Source organism: Falco rusticolus, chromosome 8 (genome assembly GCF_015220075.1).
Source record: "Falco rusticolus isolate bFalRus1 chromosome 8, bFalRus1.pri, whole genome shotgun sequence".
Taxonomy (NCBI): Eukaryota; Metazoa; Chordata; class Aves; order Falconiformes; family Falconidae; genus Falco; species Falco rusticolus.
The window spans coordinates 60,007,484-60,027,265 of record NC_051194.1 but is presented as its reverse complement, the minus strand read 5'-3'; the positions used below and the strand labels follow the sequence as shown (position 1 = coordinate 60,027,265).

The 19,782-nt window shown below is 41.0% G+C and overlaps 1 protein-coding gene and 1 long non-coding RNA gene across 4 annotated transcripts in view; one reads left to right on the top strand and one right to left on the bottom strand.

Moving 5' to 3' along the window:
* Positions 1-158: 158 nt before the first annotated feature.
* Positions 159-19,363, top strand: LOC119152857. 2 transcript variants are annotated; one of them, XR_005105951.1, is made up of 4 exons: positions 159-444; positions 3,590-6,009; positions 7,464-7,548; positions 19,231-19,363. It is a non-coding gene; the product is annotated as an uncharacterized LOC119152857 (long non-coding RNA). The 2 variants fall into 2 exon arrangements; XR_005105952.1 differs by lacking the exon at positions 159-444 and adding an exon at positions 3,177-3,345.
* DIP2A (disco interacting protein 2 homolog A) overlaps positions 679-19,782 on the bottom strand; it is a 121,876-nt gene continuing 102,772 nt past the window's right edge. The window contains exons 26-39 of one of the 2 annotated variants that reach the window (XM_037398581.1): positions 17,890-18,013; positions 16,965-17,086; positions 16,541-16,652; positions 16,207-16,316; positions 15,557-15,687; positions 13,813-13,981; positions 12,469-12,639; positions 10,357-10,386; positions 9,226-9,287; positions 7,590-7,647; positions 7,048-7,122; positions 6,209-6,383; positions 3,556-3,679; positions 679-2,673 (exon numbers count right to left, since the gene is read on the bottom strand). In XM_037398581.1, coding sequence (XP_037254478.1) covers positions 2,421-2,673; positions 3,556-3,679; positions 6,209-6,383; positions 7,048-7,122; positions 7,590-7,647; positions 9,226-9,287; positions 10,357-10,386; positions 12,469-12,639; positions 13,813-13,981; positions 15,557-15,687; positions 16,207-16,316; positions 16,541-16,652; positions 16,965-17,086; positions 17,890-18,013 — 1,716 coding nt within the window. In that variant the 3' untranslated portion in view covers positions 679-2,420. The remainder of the gene's footprint in view (positions 2,674-3,555; positions 3,680-6,208; positions 6,384-7,047; positions 7,123-7,589; positions 7,648-9,225; positions 9,288-10,356; positions 10,387-12,468; positions 12,640-13,812; positions 13,982-15,556; positions 15,688-16,206; positions 16,317-16,540; positions 16,653-16,964; positions 17,087-17,889; positions 18,014-19,782) is intronic. The other variant, XM_037398582.1, reaches the window with a different exon arrangement.

The window sequence follows — 19,782 nt, the reverse complement described above, 5'->3', positions numbered from 1 at the left end:
CCGCCGCCCCGCGCCAAGCCCCGCCCGCCGCCCGCCCGCCGCCCCGCCGGCCCCGCCGGCCCCGCCGGCCCCATGGCGCTGCCGCCCCGCCGGCCGCCACGGCCCGGCACCGCGCGCACGCGCCGCCGCGCGCCCTGCTGACGTCAGGAAGCGCGGGGTAACGCCGCCCCGAGGCAGCGGCCGCCATCTTGTCGCTCTGCGGGGCGGCTGCGCTCCCTGCCGGGCGGGCCGGCAGCGGCTCTGGGCAGCGCCCTGGTGCCGGGCTGCTCCCGTCTCCCCGCTGCGCGGAGCCAGCTGGGCTTTCCGGGCCTCGGCCGGGGCTGCGCTGTGCGAGACGAGCAGCACCGCGCTGCGGAGGGGCGTGACCCCCGCTGCCCCCGTTCCCAGAGACCTCGGTGTGGGCCCGGTGCCCGCTGCGGCGGGGAGGGCCCACGGGCAGGGCAGGTAAGCCAGAGCCCGGAGAGCACTGCCATGGGGTACTGGAAATACACACAATGCGGGAACATCCAGGCCTTGAGGATGTGCAGTTGCTTTAATTATAAAGCAACCGGAATGAAATTGACCAGTAAAAGCTCCTCAGACATTAAACTGACCAAAACACCGGGGAAAAGGGCGTTAAGAAAGCTAAGCTTCTCCAACAGCGTCAGTTTCAACATTGAGCAAGTCAGATTTTCAAGAGCTGTTTTGAAATGTTTAATGTGCTTTTTGTTTTAGATTTACTTTACAAGGCAACTTGTCTCACTGTCATCAATATCTCAATACAAAAATCTTACAATGCTTTATTTGCTAAAAAACTACAACATTAAAATGGGGGTTAGGTAGTTCTTTCCTTTTGCCAGCTGTCTTGTTGTGAGGGGCATCCCGAAGTCCACTGCAAGAGGTTGCTGTACTTAATAAGTTACACAAGTTCTGTACATAATTACAGTCATAATAGAGTATGCAGCTGTATAATACACCACAGCCAAACACAAGTAGGGCACAGAACTACTATATACGAAAGCTTTTTGTTGAAGATTTTATAGTCTATCTGACCAGGAGTCAATTTGATATCCTTGTATCGGGAGACGGACATCCATCTTTCTTAGGCACTGATCTGGGCAGAATTGCCTTGCAGAAAAACCTGGCTCTTTTGCCAAACTCATGCATTATTAAAAAAATTTCATGTAGCTCAAAGTCTTTAACAACTCTATAAAAATAATTATTTGCTAGTCTCGTGCTTGCCTTCAAATACCTGAAGTATTTGAGTAACTTCACATTCTCTTTCTGAATTAGGTTCACTGCAGTATTAGATCAGGCAGGAACTTCAAAACCTTAATTAGTCAAGTGTGACTCAACCAACTGGCTATTTCAGCTTGAACAAAAAAGCTGCCTACATACAACTCTAAAATTAAAAAAAAAAAAAAAAAAAAAAGAAGAAAGTTTGTACCACAGCATAACAAGCTAACTAACACTTTTCCATGGTGGGGAAAAAAAAAAAAAATCACTATCGTAAATTTTAGCACAGGATATTCAGGGAAAATATTGTAAGACCATGCTTTGTAAACATTTCTACGAATCATTCAGAGACTATTGGCTTTGGAATGAGTTTTCAAATACTTGGCGTTATGCAGGGCAGTAATTAACAGCTAATGCTATGAAAACAAGCAACTTTAACATGAAGTTACGACAGTAAGAGCAGTAAAGGCTCCTGCATGAAGTAGTTAAAACTGGATATTAATTTATATTTTATTATAAAGTTTATAGCATTACAGAGTCCAGCATGGCACGATGAGTAACCTTGTTACAGTTGCAGTATTTGTTTTCGCTTGGTACAAAAAAAAGCTGAACAGCAGCATAATTGTTGTTATATTGAATCTGGATTGGAATGAATTTGTTTCTTCTGAATAGGGGTAAGTCAGTGATTTAAACTAAAAATGCTGCATTTTTAAATCTCAAATATGTGCAAAATTCCTTTCAGTACAGTAGAGAATATGGTAGAGATGTGTGCAATCTTGAAAGTTATGCCTCAACCCAGATACTGCCAATATATTGCAAACAATGACACGGAGGGTGAACTCCGAACGGTTACTCACAACTTTCAGTATTATTTCCAAGAGTCCTCCTCACAGCTGGTGTTCTCTTCCTACCCCGCCTTATGTCCTTTTATGCAGTGCATCAAGTACTGACATTCATAATTATTGTAAAAAAAACACTGGTCCATGACAGTTCCAATAAGCTTCCTTCAGGAATTCCAGTAATCTCTCCATCCTAAAACAGCTGAAATCATTACAATGGACTTATGAAAGCAGATGCAATCTGAGAGATGAAGGTCTGTGAAGATTAGTATCTCCATTTTCCTAAGGTCTTCCACAGCTTTTAAAACCACAGAAAATGAAAGGCCCTTAATTTTGGTGCTTTAGCCTTGATGTGATTTTCTGTTTTCACATGTTGTAGGCAACATAAATAGGATCCAACTGGTCAGCTAAAAATCCGTCTCTCAAGTGCATTCGTTGTTTCTCACCACGGGAATTTATAGGAATAACACCAGGGTCCACAATAACTACAACACCTACTATGAGATAATGCTCTTCCAGAACCACATTTGTTACCAGCGCAACCAGGTCCAGCGCTTCTTGTTCTGAGCCTTCCAACTCCACAACCACCACAAGCAAGTTGGTCCATGTAAACACAGCACTGTCAGCATGATACAAATATTAATGGTGAGAAAAAAACCAACACAACAGTCAAAAGAAGCTAGTTATCAAAGAGAGTCTCACTGGAAATAGATTTTGTAAGGAGTTGAACAATATAACAAATGGGAACAAGTGATATAACAATAATGTGAGAATACTCATAAATCAAGAGTCTTAAAGCTGTAACTTCTTGGGATATTCTCTGCCACTTGTTTTGTAACCGTCTGTGTACAAAATGTAAGTAGGTCTTTTTCTTTTACATGTACACAATCATGTGTTTAAAAGTCCTTTGCACTTGCAGATTAAAACGGGAACCATTAAGATTTCATGTTCAGTGTGTGCACACTTGAGATTAATGTACTTGTGTAAACTTTCAGCAACTATTAAAGGAAAAGCCAAAACCTCCCAAAGCCTACCAGTAAACACTTCCACTTTGAGACTGAAGAGGACCTACAGCCAAATGGCGTAAATCATCCATTAGGACCAAACGAGACTAATTTAAGTTAGAAGATACCATTCAAGAAATCCTTGAGATGTGTTTACTACATCCAAGTGCATTCGTCCTGACACAGTAAGGGCAGTCAACAGCACAACCTGCAAGTGCTCTGCTGCCCTGTTCATGCCCCACCCTCTTTGTGTTTCATTCAGACTTTGAAGACCAACTCTGATAAAGGTGTGGGCTTTTTTTTTTTTTTTTTTTTATTTTTTGAGTGACAGAAAAAGGGCATTACATTTCAGTTGCTCTCCCTGCAGTAGTTTTCTAAGCAAAATTTTGGTGAGTTCACTCTACAGCAAGCTCTCCATCTAGCATGCTGTTCCACAGAGCTTGATTTCTGCTGCTTTAGAATACAAGGATACAGAAAAGTAATACCGAGGCTCTTACCATTCTGCAATGCTCTTGTGTGCTCTTATTACAGAGGTCTCTATATCAATGGGATGGTACCTCATTCCTCTGAGCTCCAGTGTTTCATCCAAAGAGCCAACCACATACAGGGCATCATGCCGCTCTGCAATATAGCACAGATGTGTAAAACATCAGGTCTACAGAACCAACATGGTCATTCGTACATGCTCATTCCTGACGTTCTAAGATGTTCCTCGTGCTTCCTAGGAGAAAGAGTCTATAATACACATCAAGCTCTACCATTTGGAGAGAAAGGAATTCAGAGGTCACGTAACACTTCTGCTTACTTACTCCAAGCAAATGAAACCAGACTAAAAAGAATTTCTGGGTCATCCAGTTCTGCCCCTTCTCTCACGTAATATAATCTCAGTTCACAAACCCAATCAAAATCCATTGTTAAAGCATCTTTTTGTCCTGCTATTCTTACCAGAGAGCTTCTCTCCTCTGATTAACAGGAATACTCTTCCAATTTCCAAATTTAACTTTCTCTCCACTAACATTAAGTTAATGCAGCTAGAACAGCTCTATCCCCTCCCTCAGCCTTAGCTTTCCTAGACCCTTTTTGAAGGACACACTCTCCACATTGCCACCTGTGGAGATTCATCCTGTAACTCTCCAGTTCAGCTTTGCTTTCTTTTGCACCTATTTTATAATCCTGCTCAATCGTGTAACTTGAGACAAAAAGCATGCTGGGAAGCTGCAGTGTATTTCATGCATACTTGCTGCGTTAATTCACCATACATAGACAGCCTCTCAAATGCTGACAAACTAAAGGATAACTGACATTGCTGTGATAAAAATCTCTATGTTACGTGATTTTTCAGAAAGCTACAAGGCACAAAAACTTGCTGTAGTAATCTGGTGCCTTGCCATCTGCAACTTCTCTTTGTGAATGTCTACTCACAGATTCCAATTTCTGCCAAGTACCAGCTTTCTCAAGAACAGGGAGCCATTTCACTTTGAGCACTGACAGAAGGACAATTCTGTCAAAGCGTCTTGTGCAGAACCTTGCATTAAGCAGCAATGTGCCCTGGAGGCCAGGTAAAACCCTAGAAAATCAGAGATGAGGAAAGCAAGGAAACTTTAAGAGCACCTTGGTTAAGCATTCCTCTATCATGTTCTACCAGCTCTGAAGAGGAAGAGAACATGCAGGAGAAGCTTTTTCAGGGAGCTGGATCTACCTTACATCAGCTCTCACCGATAGCCTGAGCCCACATTCCTTCAGGAAGAGACTCAGGAGGGGCTGGCCAACGCAGAACTTCTCAGTGTACTTAAGTGGGTTGAACGGCCTGGTGCCAAGACGGGACCCTTCTGTGTTACACTGGTAGCTGTGGGATACGGGTACCACATATCCCTGGTGAGGACTGCGTCTTTACCAGAATTCACCTTTTTCTCTCTGATGGCACTCGGACTGTGGAAGAGGGAAGTCTGCAGGATGCAGCTCTGGAGGAGATGGAATTGGGTGGGCTGCAGGGATTTCTCCAGCCGGAGCGATAGCACCCACACTTCTTGTTCTCAGGGGCCCCAGGGAGGCTGAACAGCACACCAGCACAGTGGACTCGAGGGTGACCCTCTCTTAGTGACTAGGGCCAGCAGTTACTTCACACCCCGTTTCTGAACCCTGGGCTGGTATCCACTGCAACAGATAGGGTAATGCCTCAACAGAAGCCTGCGCCTTCAACACACTGCTCTCCTCGCTCACTCTACTGCCTTCGCACAATGGAGGACTAAAAGTAGGAAGGACATGCACAGTGTCCCCCAAACAGATGCTTATGTTCCAGAAATGCGAACGCTGCTTTTCTGTATAGTACCGTGAGTGATTATAGGAAGTGTAACAACCCCCCCCCCCCCCCCCTTCATGATCCCTGACAGCAATGAGGGGGCACTGGCACTATCCTTGTAGATACCACCATTCATTTAAGTCCAATCACAGACAACTAGCAATACACATTTGCTAATGAGTTATAAGCATTCAAACTCCTTTTCTTGGTATGTTTAGAGATTCCTTTTTTCTTAAAAAAAATGCATGATAATCAAGACTTATACCTACTCCATATTCTGTCTCAACAGAAAAAGGAATAGTTTGTCTTCCATCTGCTTACACTCCTCAAATTTAGACATCTTGGCTTAGACTGAAAAAATGAGATTAACAGTTTATTTTCTATACTGGAAAAATTATGGAGAAGTTACTCTTCTAGACCTTTAACTTCTGAAAGGCTGAGAAAACCCTGGTATCTGTGCATGTCCTAAAACTGCTGAATGACAACATTATTCGTATTCTCTAGATCAGCACTGAAATACTGCATCCAGTTTGCAAGGGAAGAGGTTCAGAGGAAAAGTGAGCAGAAAGGCTTTAGTGCTTCTGACAGATGTATTATTTTGTCTAAGTGGAAATAAAAGGAACATGAACATGATTTCTGAATCTGCCAAAAGGTCATTATAAATTTCTCATTTTGCACTATTACTCAGTATCATTATTATCAATGAATATGCAGAGAGTAACAATTCCTGTTAGATTCAGCATTTTGATGGAAATCAGGATGAACTTGCAGGACAGGTTACTCTTTGCTAGCTCTCCTACCCCAAGGAGTTTCAAACACGTGCTTCTCTAAGTACAGTTATTTTCTCTCACCTCCACTAGCATCAGTAAGTTCTGTTCTGCGCAGAAAGCCGAGGTACCCAGTCCGAGCCCATATGGTCTGAGTGTCTCCAAAACTCAAGCGAGCAGTAAAGTGATCAGCGTGCAGTGCTTCTTCTCCATATATAGTGTAGTAACCAGTAGCATTGTGTGGACTACTCACCCATATCTAGGGGGATAAAAAAACCAAACCAAATCCAACCAAACGAAAGGGAATCATTCCCAGACAAACACAGGTTATGTTACCAGACCTGGGCAGCTTCATTTATTAATTTAAAAGATCTGTTCCACTGACAACTTTGTTGCTTCTAAAATGCCAGTAGTTTTATTAAAATAATTCATTAACTTCTGCCTCACAGAAAATGACCAGGAAAAAAAGAGTAAGAAGGTGTTTTATATACATGTAATTGGGGTGATAAAGAGGCAACATGAACATGAATAAAGAGGCATCTGGCTTACTGGGAAGGAACACCAGTTAACCTGCAATCTTCTATTAGCTGGGCATCTTAGTATACACAAATGCAGATGTATATTAAATGAAGGTTAAACCAGTCAGCTAATTAATTACCTGTCCACTGATGGGAATACGTAAGATATTCACAGACTAGTGAACTGATCACCTGGTACTGGCATGCGGTAGTTTGGCAGAGGAGGGAGGAAACCGTGCAGACATACATACAAGTACTTAAACAGTTCCAGCTCGCTGTAGAGTTCATTCACTTGCCACGTTAAGGCAACTGTGGCCATCCCACCAAGAGGCAGGCATTTATCTAACATGATTTATCTACATATTAAATCACTGCTGATAAAGTACAACAGCATCAAAGCTTTACCTCTCCTAAATGTGAATCTCCCAGAGGTCCCTTGGTTTCTGTGTGCGCTATGATGACCTTCACCCCTGGAAGAATCTTGAATAAGAAGTGAACAGAAGTTAAAAGAACTTGAATTCATCAAAAGAAAAGTTAATAATGCAGAGCCACATGGCACAGTCAACAGCCTGTGCAGTTCTTCCCTTTCTGCTCCTCTCTGCACCATAGATACTAGCTATCTTTTCCTGCCAAGTTGTTCAATCATTTAAACTCTAAGCAGCTATTTTGCAGCTTCCGAGTTGAAGTTTCACACCTTAAAAATGCCTTCCGTACTTTTTAATTTGCCTTTGATTTTCTTCAGTTGCAGCAACATATCATAATGCTTCACTTCATACATCTGACTTCATTTTAACTAGCTGTTCATTTTATGCTCTCTCTAGTGCTTCTCTTAGATAACACTGTGATGAATGAAGCTCGTCGCACGGATTCTGTACTGAGACCCAGCTGAAGCAGCTCACCACCCAGGTAAGGGTCATGAGGAGGCAGGATTGCTCTCTGTCTCTCACCTTCCCAGACTCCATAAGGGGCAGACTGTGTGGAGAACCTCTCTCTACCAAACGCACCCTGAGAAAATAAGAGAATACATTTGTACAAGGATTTATGAGTTTATAGAAGGTAAACAGATGTGTTCCAGTATATGCAGTGTTACCCTGCCCTTAGCTGCACTGGCCAAACTGTTAACGATGCCAGCCAATTATGCTCAGTTATTCACAATGCAGTAAAACAGTTAAGAGTTTCTAGCTGTCTTCAAGACTTCCATATTTGCACGTTTGCAGAAGGAACAAGAACTGAGTGCCATAGGAGGAGACGCACAGGAGAAATGGATCCTATATATTATGTCATATTACGCTAGCCCCACACCCATAGGCTAGAACTGGCTAACACAGTGGCAGCTTTGAGGCTACGGCTGAACTTGCTTTTACCAGGAATATATACCATGAAGTCATAGCGATATATTAAACAAGGAGAAAATGACTGTAGTTTACACTGATCTGTTCAGAGGCCAAATCAGGGTCATGCAAATGATGGCGAATAGCCTGTCTTCTAACGGCTAATATTTAAGCTTGCAAAAATTAGAGATGAGTAGTCACAAAAGCTGCCAGTTAACAAGCCCCTAATTTAACATTACGAATTTATTTTTTTTTTTAAAAAAAAGCAAATGCTCCGTCTTGATATTATGTTTCTTAAAATAAGTACAGAACTAAATACGTATATGCATGTACTCTACTAAACTTAGTCTGACCTTGGTGCAGCTGGCACTTGTATTGACCAAGTTAACTGAGAAACAAGTTAATATGAAAATTATGACTACAGAATTAAGTCTGATAGAATGGTGTATCCGCAGCAAGCTTCCAGATGACACGTGTGTACATGTGTGTGTGTGTTTCAATACGCTGTAGTACAGGCCTGACATCAATTTATTGGATCAGGGAAGGCTGAAGGAATTGAGTTGCTTTGGTCTAAAGGGCGTGGGGAGGGGAAGACTAAGGGAGACAGACTAATTATACTTTTTCTGCTACCTAAAGGATAGTTAGAAGACGGAGCCAGATTTCTCAGAGTTGCAAACCTTAAGGAAAAGCAGCCAGGGACGTAATATGCAGCATAAATGCCAGTAAGGAAAACTTCCACAGAGTGGGGTGTCAGTCTTAGCACATACACCGAGAGGAGGAGGATCTCCATTCTTGGAGATTTCCTGTACTGAACTGGTCCTGCCACTCAGTAACCTGATAAAGCCTTGAGGGTGGTCCTGCTTTGAGCAGGAGGTTGCATGAGGGACATCCAGAGATCCTGACCACCCAAACTGCTTCTGTGATTCTGTGACTGATCAGCCAGTTGGCAAAGTCACCTTTTGCTAACAGCGTAACTAGGTAAGAAACAGCTAATGCGCCTAGATTATACATGACTGATGAACAGACAGCAAATTAGGTGAGGGTCTAGAAAGCAACAGCTGAAAAAGTGACAGAGGTGGAGATGCCAGACCACTTGAGTGCACAGCCATCATTCCCTAGGGAGTTGTTCCCTGGATACGGTGACAGGGATTAGCCGCTGCCAAGAATATTTCAGCAAACCCATGCAATGCAGCGAGGCTGAACTTTCTCCTCTACACTCATTGAATAGCTAATGATTTAACATTATCTGTACCTGTCATGTCGAAGTGCTCTCATATCTACGTAGACTGTTGTTGGATCTGGTCCTGCTGTTCCCTAAGAATAAGGAGGAAGAAACAAATTCAACAGAAGCCAGAAAATCCTGCTTTCATTCTCACAGCCACATAAACTCACAAACTCCTCTCCCTTTTTTACGAAGTACTGTCCTAATCTAGCCGAAGTATAGTAAAACAGCCCGCCCTTTCTAGAGTGACTGCTGTAAAGCTTTGATGTTTTATGGAATCTGTAAATGAATGCACAAGGATGTATTCATACAGGCAAATCTTTAAGTTTTTAGTATTTTAAAGTTTTATTTTGGTAAGCACCTCCTCTAAAAACTACATAGCAAGTGCAAAGCACCTGTGCAGGCCTAATCCCCTTCCCAAAGCCTAACTGTTCTACTTTGTATCAGTTTTGTCAACTTCAAAGAAAAAAAGATGGCGACACGTAACTAAAACAACTCTAACCAACCCATGTCTTTTCAAGGCTCCTGCCAGTAACAGGCTAGGCAGAGGCAGAGCTGTGTTGTAGTCAGAGGCTAAACCTTCTGACCAACCCTGGTGAGAGGTTTTCCATTTCCCAACATGGGAACAAGGGATCTTTTTCTTTCCCCCAGCAGAATTTAACCTCAAGACAACTAGAAACTACTAGGAAATGCATATTTAAGCTAAAAAATTACACAGAGTTTCAATGACTATTCCCCCCCTTAGCAGTTTCTCATTTTAGAAATACTTAAAATGAGGCCGCTTTGCCATCAGCTCAAGATTGCAGTGCTGGAGAACAGTAATAATGTCTTTATAACAACACTCACTTTTGTAGTGCTGCTGAGGCTCAGCGACGCTGATGGCCACACCAGATTAACGGTATGATCTTTTTCTTTAGGAATATACCATTTAGTAATTTAATCATTGCTATAACCCCCTTTCTAGCTTGTTTGAGAAAGAGGTTTTGTACTTGAGCTGCAAGTGTTCTTTGTGAGTAAAGCTGAACTTCTTCAGAAAAAAAAAATATCTTGCTTGGTCTGTGTCAAATGAGAACTCTCGAACGGCATACATTCATTCTATAGAGTCATACCACTGAACCAAACTGACTTTAGGACATTACAAGCACACATGCATCACTATACCTGTTCAGCCAGCTTGCCCAGCCTGTTTGGCTGACAGCGGGACCACAAACAGAAGTAACAGAGGCCATCAAAGTGTGTGAAACAGAGAGAAAGGGGAAAAAAGAAAATACAAACAAAGAGGCACTGGAAACATAAGATACACACAGTAAGACAGAAAACAAAACTTACACTGTTTTAGAGTGAAAAGAGAATTTTCATTTCAGATTACTTAAGAGCTCGGCACTTTTAAGTGGTTCATTGGGAAACATGCAAGTCCCAGTTAATAAGAAGAGGTTTAAGGCAGATCATATGTAATGCCCGTTGCCTTAACCATAAATCCCTCCTCTACCTGTAAGGATCTAGAGGCTGCCTGCACCTTCAGAAACACCTTCTTAGTAAACTAGTCCAATAAGGTTGGAAGACATTATATATCTATTTGCATGCTAACTTGTATCAAAGACCCTTCCAGTTTGGTTATTCAGCTATATTCATTTAAATTCAATGATTTAAAAAAGTCAAAATACATGCATCACTTTGGAAGAATGGCAGAAGGGGGTTAAAAAAAAATACCTAAAAAAGGGCTCAAGAATGGAGAACAGAGATGAAAAAGGTGTAAAATGAAGGGGAAGCTTAGCTGCCCAGCAGCCCTGCACTCTTCACAGTTTTCTTGAAGCACTTTTCACACTGCCATTTAACATTCTGCAGAAAAACTGTTTCCCCCCAACTCCTTTGTGTAGTCTGAACAGCAAATAACCAAAACTGGCTTTTAAAATTCTTATTTAGACAGGCAATTCGGAAAGTTTTTGTTTCACACATGGCATCTGAAATGTTTTATTCAATGAATTTAAAAATCTTGATTTACAGTCATCTTAATTTTATCTATATCCTTCCTATTTTTCCGTCTACCGATTCATAAAATTTCTCTGGCTGCATTTCTTTATAACCATTTATCTAGGGATGTTAAAAACCTTTTAGCCTTTAATATGTGTGAAGAAGCTATAGAAACTACAGAAAAAATTATGAATGGCAACGTATTTAAGAAGTTCATGGTCTAAACCATCTCTCTTGTAGGAAATAGAGAACAGTAAAATACATTCTGAGAAGGAAAAATGCTTTCCTTCATCTGGTGGGCACCGGGGGCCGGGGGAAGTTATACAGAAGTACAGTAGCAATCTTCATAGAACCATATTTTTTTTAAGTGTAATTCATACCAATAAAATGGGAAATAAAATTTACAATTACACACATACTTAATACATGTGTCATCTGTGAAATTCCCCACATACAATGCTACATGTTGCCACATCTGAAACTTGAGCAGTTTGATCATCCAAAACCCAGGGTGCTTTGCCATTTCCTAGACCATGCTTAGTACCTGATTTTCAGGTAAGTTGTGCAATAACTTTTTTTTTCTCTTAACTAGAGAAGAAACATCTCATTAAGAAAAGTTAAGATTTTATCTGGTTAAATTACACATACAACACTATCGTCAACTGAATACTAAACTATCAAAGGCAGGTCTGGACCACAGCATGTCATTATCTCCAGTCTGTGAAGTAGGGCAGTGTACTTTATGGGCATATTCTCCACCTCACAGCTTCCAATTTTATACCTTTAATTGGGGGGGGGTTGAATCCAACTCTCACATGAGGCGAGACAAACATACTTGCATGTTGATAATGCTAATTTGAACTCTTGAAAAGTAAAAAAGCCTGTCAACCTTGTCAGTTTCCCTGGGTTTTATCTGAGGAACTCTGTCTTCCATTTAATTCCACATATACACAAGTTATTTTTAAACAGGCAAAATACGAATCCCACAAAAGCTGAAATAGCACGGCTGACTTTTTTTATCAGCAGGAAGCTGTATATTTCATTTAATACTGCTCGTCAACAGTAGGAAGGAAGCAAGTTTCTTAATGCTGATTGCCTGTATTAGAAAGGCAAATCAATTGGTCAGTTAATACAGAAAAGTGAAGTTATCGTAATCCCTATCTTCAAGGCTTATTCAACTTGGGTGATGAAACCAGCAAGCAACAGAGCTCTAGTTCATTTTAAAAAATTACATTAAGCTGAACATGGTTTCCAAAAAAGCTCCCAGAGATTCTGTATATGGAATGAGCAGTTTAATCTCACCTGTAAGCAAATTGCTACGTTGACCCTGCACCCAAACGTAGTGCTCACTGCACGAGCAGAGAGGCCCAGGTCTTTGAATAACTTTGAAAAAGACTGTGTTAACGTAATCCTTGGTCTCTCTTCTGCCACCACCATGCATGTTCGCACACAGGACAGGTTAACTCCTTTCATCTGAGAGGCGGGATGAAGAAAACAATAACAATTTAAATTTGAGTCAACAATTTTAGAAATAAGCCATTTTAATTTGCGGAACAGATGGACTTTAAAAACACCAGAATAACTGACATGAACTGGTTGAACAATATAGAGACGATGGACTGCACTCAGTTTGGCTCCATCCATCCAGGACAACCCTCCAAAATTGTGCCAAGAAGCTTTATGGCAGCATTTGACACACAAGATGCAAACTACTTGCATCATGTAACTGCAACACAGTCACTCATCATTTTGAGCTGAAAAAAACCCACAAAATGTCATTGTGTCACAGGAGTGGGCTGACAGGAGACCCGCTTGCTCCCAGTGCTGCGCAGTTCAGATGCGAGCAGAGCACTGGAGACGTTAATAGCTCTCATCAGCATGAATGCGAACCTGCAGCAACTGGCTGCGGGCCAGGACTCCTTTCAGCGAGGTCCAGGAGAACAGAGGGACAGAGCTTTTTGTCTATGCTGAGAATAAGCACAATGTGGCCGCTTTCTTGTCTGCAACAAGCTGCCAGACATTCCCAGGGGAAGTCCTGAGCAGCTTAGTTACTCCAGCCATGGGAACTCTCCTACCATTGAGACAGAGGCGCCTCTTCAAGTTTCAGTTAAGGGATCTCCCTCAAAAATAAACTGATGGATTAGCGTGTTAATTGCTGCTGTTAGGAAGATTACATCCATTTTAGAACTCAATACTTTTGGTGTCAAGTGATCTGAACGCAGGTGAGACTTGCCAGCTTTTGGGGGGCGTTTTTTTGGGTGAGACATTTTTTGGGGTTGGGGTTTGGTGGGGCTTTGGGTTTTTTCGTTTCTGTGTGGGTTTTGTCTCTTTGTTTGGGTTGGTTTGTTTGCGGGTTTTTTTTTGTCTCAGACAAGAAAAAGTTGATAGGCTTGCTACGGATTTTGCCCCCAAATCTCAGAAATATCCAGCAGCACAGAGGTGGCACAAATCAGACTTCTTTTTTGCCCCACCAGAAACATGAGAGCTGAAACTTCCAGCAATCTCAACATTTCCCAAAAAGCAAGTCATAATGAAAAGCTTTCACAGAAACACAAAAGGGCCCATCTTCTGCAAGCCAGAATGCAGTATTTCTAGAAAGATACATGTATTTATACATCAGTGTGTTGACAAATTAAGTCTGCTCACCCGCAGTATATCAGTCTGTGTTCCAAGCCCTTTGGTGCACATCTCCATCACAGAGTAAGAGCAGAACGTGACACGCACTTTATACTGACTTACAGCAGACAACCACAGAGACACATTGCTCTCCAGTTCCAGAGGAGGGACTAGAATAGACTGATGACCCGAATATACACTAGGGAGAGGAAGAAAAAGAAACATGAGAACTTCAAGCCAGTGTAAAAACCTCCAAAGTTACATGAAGTTAAAATGAAGCAAATACAGGAAAACTGTAAGCCTGGTATCTATCTGAACTGCAGCTTCTTGGCAGAGAGCAAATATCTCTTAGTTAGCCAAGAACCACAGGTTTGAGTTATGCCACAGTCTTTAACGAGAGTATATGTGTGTTGCCCTCAGTAAATTGTGTTGAACTGTAGACAAATACTGAATACCTTGAGTAGACAGAACTTCCAACACTAAAATGTTAACATTTGAGACATCACTCCAATTACAGATCACCGTTGGTAACTGAGCTTATTTTTGTGAGTCATTCTAGGGAAAATACACCTTTTGCTTTGAGTGACGTGAGTCTTTAACACCTACACTGCACCACTGAAGTTTCTTGTGCAATTTTCTAGCCTTTGCCATGGGTGTCTGTTTTTAAACAATGTTTATGTGAAATTCTTAACCTGGATACCAGTTAACATGAGTGGACAGAAAGTCAAATTCAGAGTCACACCACCTTTTCACTTTTTTTTAAATATTATATACTCATTTCAAGACACTGTATGTCATGACCATGCAGTCTTAAATTACCAGATGTTTTTTTAGATCAGTTACTATCAACAAAATCAGTGACACAACCCTCCATAAAACCAGGCTTAGATAAACCAATGCATCTTGAAAAAAATAACAATATCTCTAATTGCTTTCAACAGGTAGCGTAACAGGCTTGCCAGTTCTCCTGACTAGAGTTAATGTGTTTCTGTTATGGGCAATGTGAGGAGGAGTTTGGTTGGTTTTTTATCTTTTAAAATATTCTATAAAATAGAAAAAGAGTTACTCTGTAATAAAAGTCTTTCAAACTAAAACTAAGTTTAACTCAGATGAAACACAACAGACCTTGTATTAACTCTTCTACAGAAAGCATGACACATTTAATTCCCTTCCCTAAAAATATTCTTTTAAATCCATTTAGATTTTAATTCTTCCATCACTGAGGTTCCTTCTCCCTCGACCCTCCCTCACTTTATTGATGATATAAATCATCAGATGTTACCAAAGTTAAAAGTTTTGCTTTCCTTCAGTACACTTCCTTTCCACTTGGGGAAAATTTTGCAGCTTTGCAAGATGTGCTGCACTGTAGTAGCCATCTGATTGAATCAATTCACATCTTACTTATTTTAAGAAACATTCAGTTGCTTCCTTTAGTAGTATTTCTTAGTACATGCCAATTTTGCAGTTAATACCTTACGGGTTTTCTAAAAAGATATGGTATAATCTCAAAAGATTTTAAAAGGAATCTGTAAAATAGACAGTGAAGTCTTTTTTTTTTTCTTGGATTTGGCATCTAATTAATTCCATTTGCAAAACCCAAGTTACTCAAGTAACTAACTAACTTAAATGAATTTTGTTACCACAAAAGGTATTTTATGAAATACCTATAAAAAGGTTAATTTGGGTTTATCTGACGGTTTCATCCACAACTGCTCCCCTGGATTCTAGAGAAGGCTGGGAACACGTGGGAAAGCCTATGACTCAAATGACATACCTGCACAAGCACCACAGTGCAAACCCCAAGCCACAATAAGGGTCGAGGCAGATGGCAATCTGGCGCGAAGGGTACAGCTCACACTGTAGCTTTATAGAGCGACATAAGGCACTTGTAGCTGCATGTGACATCTGTAAAAGAAAACCAGGTGCTCTCAGGGACTACTTTGTTTTTTAAAAAAAAGGGTATCATGTAATAATTGATAGGAATGTTTATCGTAGAAGGCATGGCAACACGTAATGGTTTGAGTTTTTTTAAGCACCTTTAATAAAACAGGAAAAGGCAAACGAGCCCAAAATTTAACAGGTACTTTTCAAGCTAGTGGCAAATGACATCTGTCATGACATCAAATGGTGCCAAATGACATCTGACGTCTCTATAATTAATCGCAAAAGAAAACATTAATGAACTTCCCAACAAACGCTCTCCATTTAGACCCCTCAAGTGATTGCTCCCATAGGGCCAGTAAGACTGAATGCTTCCAAAAAGCACAAGAAATTTTTATGTCATGCAAACTTAAAAATAAGCTTTCTGAACACTAAGATGGTCTGTTTACATTTCTGTATTTCTTCTCTAGCAGGAGGAATAAATGTGGAATATACCTATATATAAGGAGATAAAGTATAGTAATATCTTTCTTGTTACTCTACCTTTACTCCTGCTAATATACCAGTAGTAGACACGCTGAAGTCCAAGTATGCCAACGTATCTGGAGATGTAGGTCTGAAAATACTAGCCAGCTTCTTTTTAGGCATATCATCTATTTAAGAAGAGAAAAATATCATATTATTGTTTTGGAAAAACAGCACAGGTCAAAAAATGTATCTTTACAGCATTAACTCCAGGTGCTTTTGATAGTTTCTGGACAGCTGTTTCGATGCAAAGCAAGATACATCCATTCAATTAGGCGGTTTTGGTATAATAAAATAAATAAATCAGCCTTCAGACTATTTGAATTTTGGATAATAGGCAAACATCCCATACCTGTATCCAAAATAGTGGGCCATGTTTTAATATCTACAGCTGTTGCAGCTTCCTTGGACTTCAGCAGTTTCATTATCGCTTGCGTGGTCAGTATACATGCAGACTTACTGACCTGTAAAAGACACAGCATTAAAAACATTTATAAATAACTAGTGAAAGAATGCTCAAGTGATCACACATCCATCCAGATGAGATAAACAGTAAGCTGAACAGATGAAGAAAAAAACATTGGAAACATCACAATAGAAAGAACATTTTAAACAAGTTTCTGAAAAAAAGTATTAATTGACTCAGCCACAGCATACTGATTTTTTTTTTTTTTTTTACCCCTAGTTTATTTTACATCGACTGTGGCAAAGCAATTTATCAGGCTGCATCAACCATCTTACACCCACCAAAAGCGTTAGGAATGTCTTATACATACCTCTACAATCATTTTGACAGTGGGCAGAGTGGTAGCAAGATTCTGTGGATGAGGTGGGCGAACAGTGATAGGTATACAGCCAGCATATAAGCAGCCATAGAAAGTTGCTATTAAGTCTACTCCTGTAAAGGATATTTGTGAAATTAAAGCCATTTTTATCAAAACAAAAGGCCAAACTCATTCACCAAAGCCAAAATACACACTGATTTATTTTATTAGGATGTAAGGACTTGTCAAAAATGTCTCTTCAAATCAACAGGCTGTTCTTGGCCATGCCCAATTCTATAAGGTTAAGAAACTTTGCATTTGAAGGTTAGCAAAAATTACTTCTTTTTTTTAATTAAAAAAAACCCAACCTTGCAAATTTTAAATTTGTGGGGATATATTTTCATGGACAAAAATAACAAAACAAGGTATTGTAAGTTATGAAGATGACAACTCAGACTCTTTTAAAAAGCATACATTTGCTTTTCACCATTATGACTCTGAAATACACCATCACCCAACTTTCATGAGGTACATTTGCAAATACACACTAGTAATGCAAGTCTGGGGTTCACATTTGACTTCTGGAGACAGCCTTTCAGGAAAGGAAGGGTGTTTGTGCACTGACATCCCTCACCTAGCTTCCCAAGGATACTTAGGCAGTTTTATTCCATTCTTGAGGCTGAAAATCGAGAATCTTTCATGTGGTTTAAATCAACCTACTTTTGCATAACTGCCCAGACATCTGGAGCAGTCAGATGAAATGTTTGCTACATGTAGTTTGCCACTTAGGACAAGCAACTTAATAATAAAAAACCCAAAAAGGACGTCTCTTTGAAATACCAAGTCACTGCCATATACCATGATATTAAACGGATGTTTGAACACCCTTAGTTCCTTTCTTGTGATGTCTGACCGATTCTGCTGTCTGTTGCCTTACCTGGAGGATAAACTAGGGCCACGTGGTCACCAACATTCAGTCGCCCTTTCTCCATTAGTGCGACTGCCACTCTCTCTGCGCGCTTGTGCAACTGTATGCATGATGCAGTGCTAGCTACAGTGCCCTGCACAGAAGAGAAGCAACATTAGACAACTTTACTCAAACTGTTCTCCGCAAAGTACATGCTGCAGGTGCAATACTGCATTGTCCTTATTTTAACAGTGCAGCACACTTAAAGACTCTGTCTTGGTGTTTCAGAAGCCATGCTGCTGGTACCATGAACTTCTAGGATGCTAGAGAATTTTATACATATTATTGTGAATGTCAGAGAGCAAAGCAGCTTCTAAATGTATTTGGTATCACAAAACGAGTATCTTACAAATATTTGAAATTTCACCGTCCAAGGGAGAAAACACAGTAGCAGTAGCAAGAACACAATTGTTTTAGCAGCAAGCTGAGCACTGCATCAGCTCTACCATGCACAGCCAAACCTCTACATACTTTTGCAATCAGCAGTCTTTAGAAGTGCAAAGGGAACTCTGCTATGTCTTTAGTACAGATACTCTTTCAAAGGGTCAGAGAGGCAACCTGAGCTCTGTTTGTTATGCACTGTTACTTCTGCTTCAGTGCGTCTACTGAAAGTGTATTTCCCACAACTATGCATCTGGGAGGTCTTCACATGGAAGCAGCTGTACCTTAGGATTGCTTAGGCAGTTGCAAAGTCATGAGGATACCAAAAACCTTAGATGTGAAGACAGAAAACACACTTTGCTATCCAGCCTAGGAAGTGACGCCTTAGCCTTAATTAAGCCCCTGAGGTTGGGATGTACCCTTTTTTCCAAGACTACAATCTGATACAGGAAAAACTGGTGGGACAACCACCTCAGAGGGAAATACACAGAGACTGAATCAAGCCTCCCACTATACAGATAAGGATTATCACAGCAAATGTCTGCAACACAAGCATCTGCTTTCAAGTCCAAGGCAAGCTGCCACATGTAATCCTCAGCCCAAGCGCACAGCTCTCTGATGCAAGGTCTAGTTGATGCAGGATGGCACTGGCACTGCTCAGTTTTACTAAGGATATTGTTGTTAAAGCCTGGGAGCTAAAATCATGCAAAATCAGAACAGTAAATACGGTGGATTGTTGATACAGGAACAGCAGCAGTTCAAGGACTTGGGAGAAAAATCTAGACATGAAAAGGTGTAAAAGAGATTCTCATGGAGACCTGTGAACACTCTAATGTTTAGCATTGTAGCTCGTTAGTCCCCTGCTATTTTAAGATGTGTTCACCAACAGGTAGTTTCTTTGTGCCTAATTTTTGTGTTTCCTTTTTGCAGAGTCTCCTTGTGAAGGGTACAGGTGGCCTGAACAAGTGACCAAGAAAGGGCCTTCTTCGTACTAGAAAACTTCCCTCAAAAGCCATTTTACTCTGAGAGTAAAATAAACCAATTCTGCGGCTTTTAACAATAACCATATCAAAGCAGTTTCTTTCGCTAAAGCAGAGTCTCATGACAAAAGTCAGAACTTCAAACCACATCCTATACCATCCCGCCTGTCTGAATGAGCCCCCCAAAGGCCAACCCTTCACTTCCCAGGGACTGCTGCTGGACCTTCACAAGGCACATTCCCTGTCTCACATGTCTGCAGTACAGCACAGCACAAGGCAGACCAGTTAGTCACTGGGCTGTTATTGTTGCTGGAAGCTACCAAGTACAGGCTGAAAAAAACAATTGACCAACTCTGCCTCCTGAAAAGAAAGAAGGGGAATAAAAAAAAGTGCCAGAACAGCAGTAGAAGTATCTAAAATATTTGAGTTTTCTGAAACATGCACAGCAGTAGTGCTCCTCAGGCCCACGGAGGCTGAAATACTGAGGAACATAGAAAAGTGC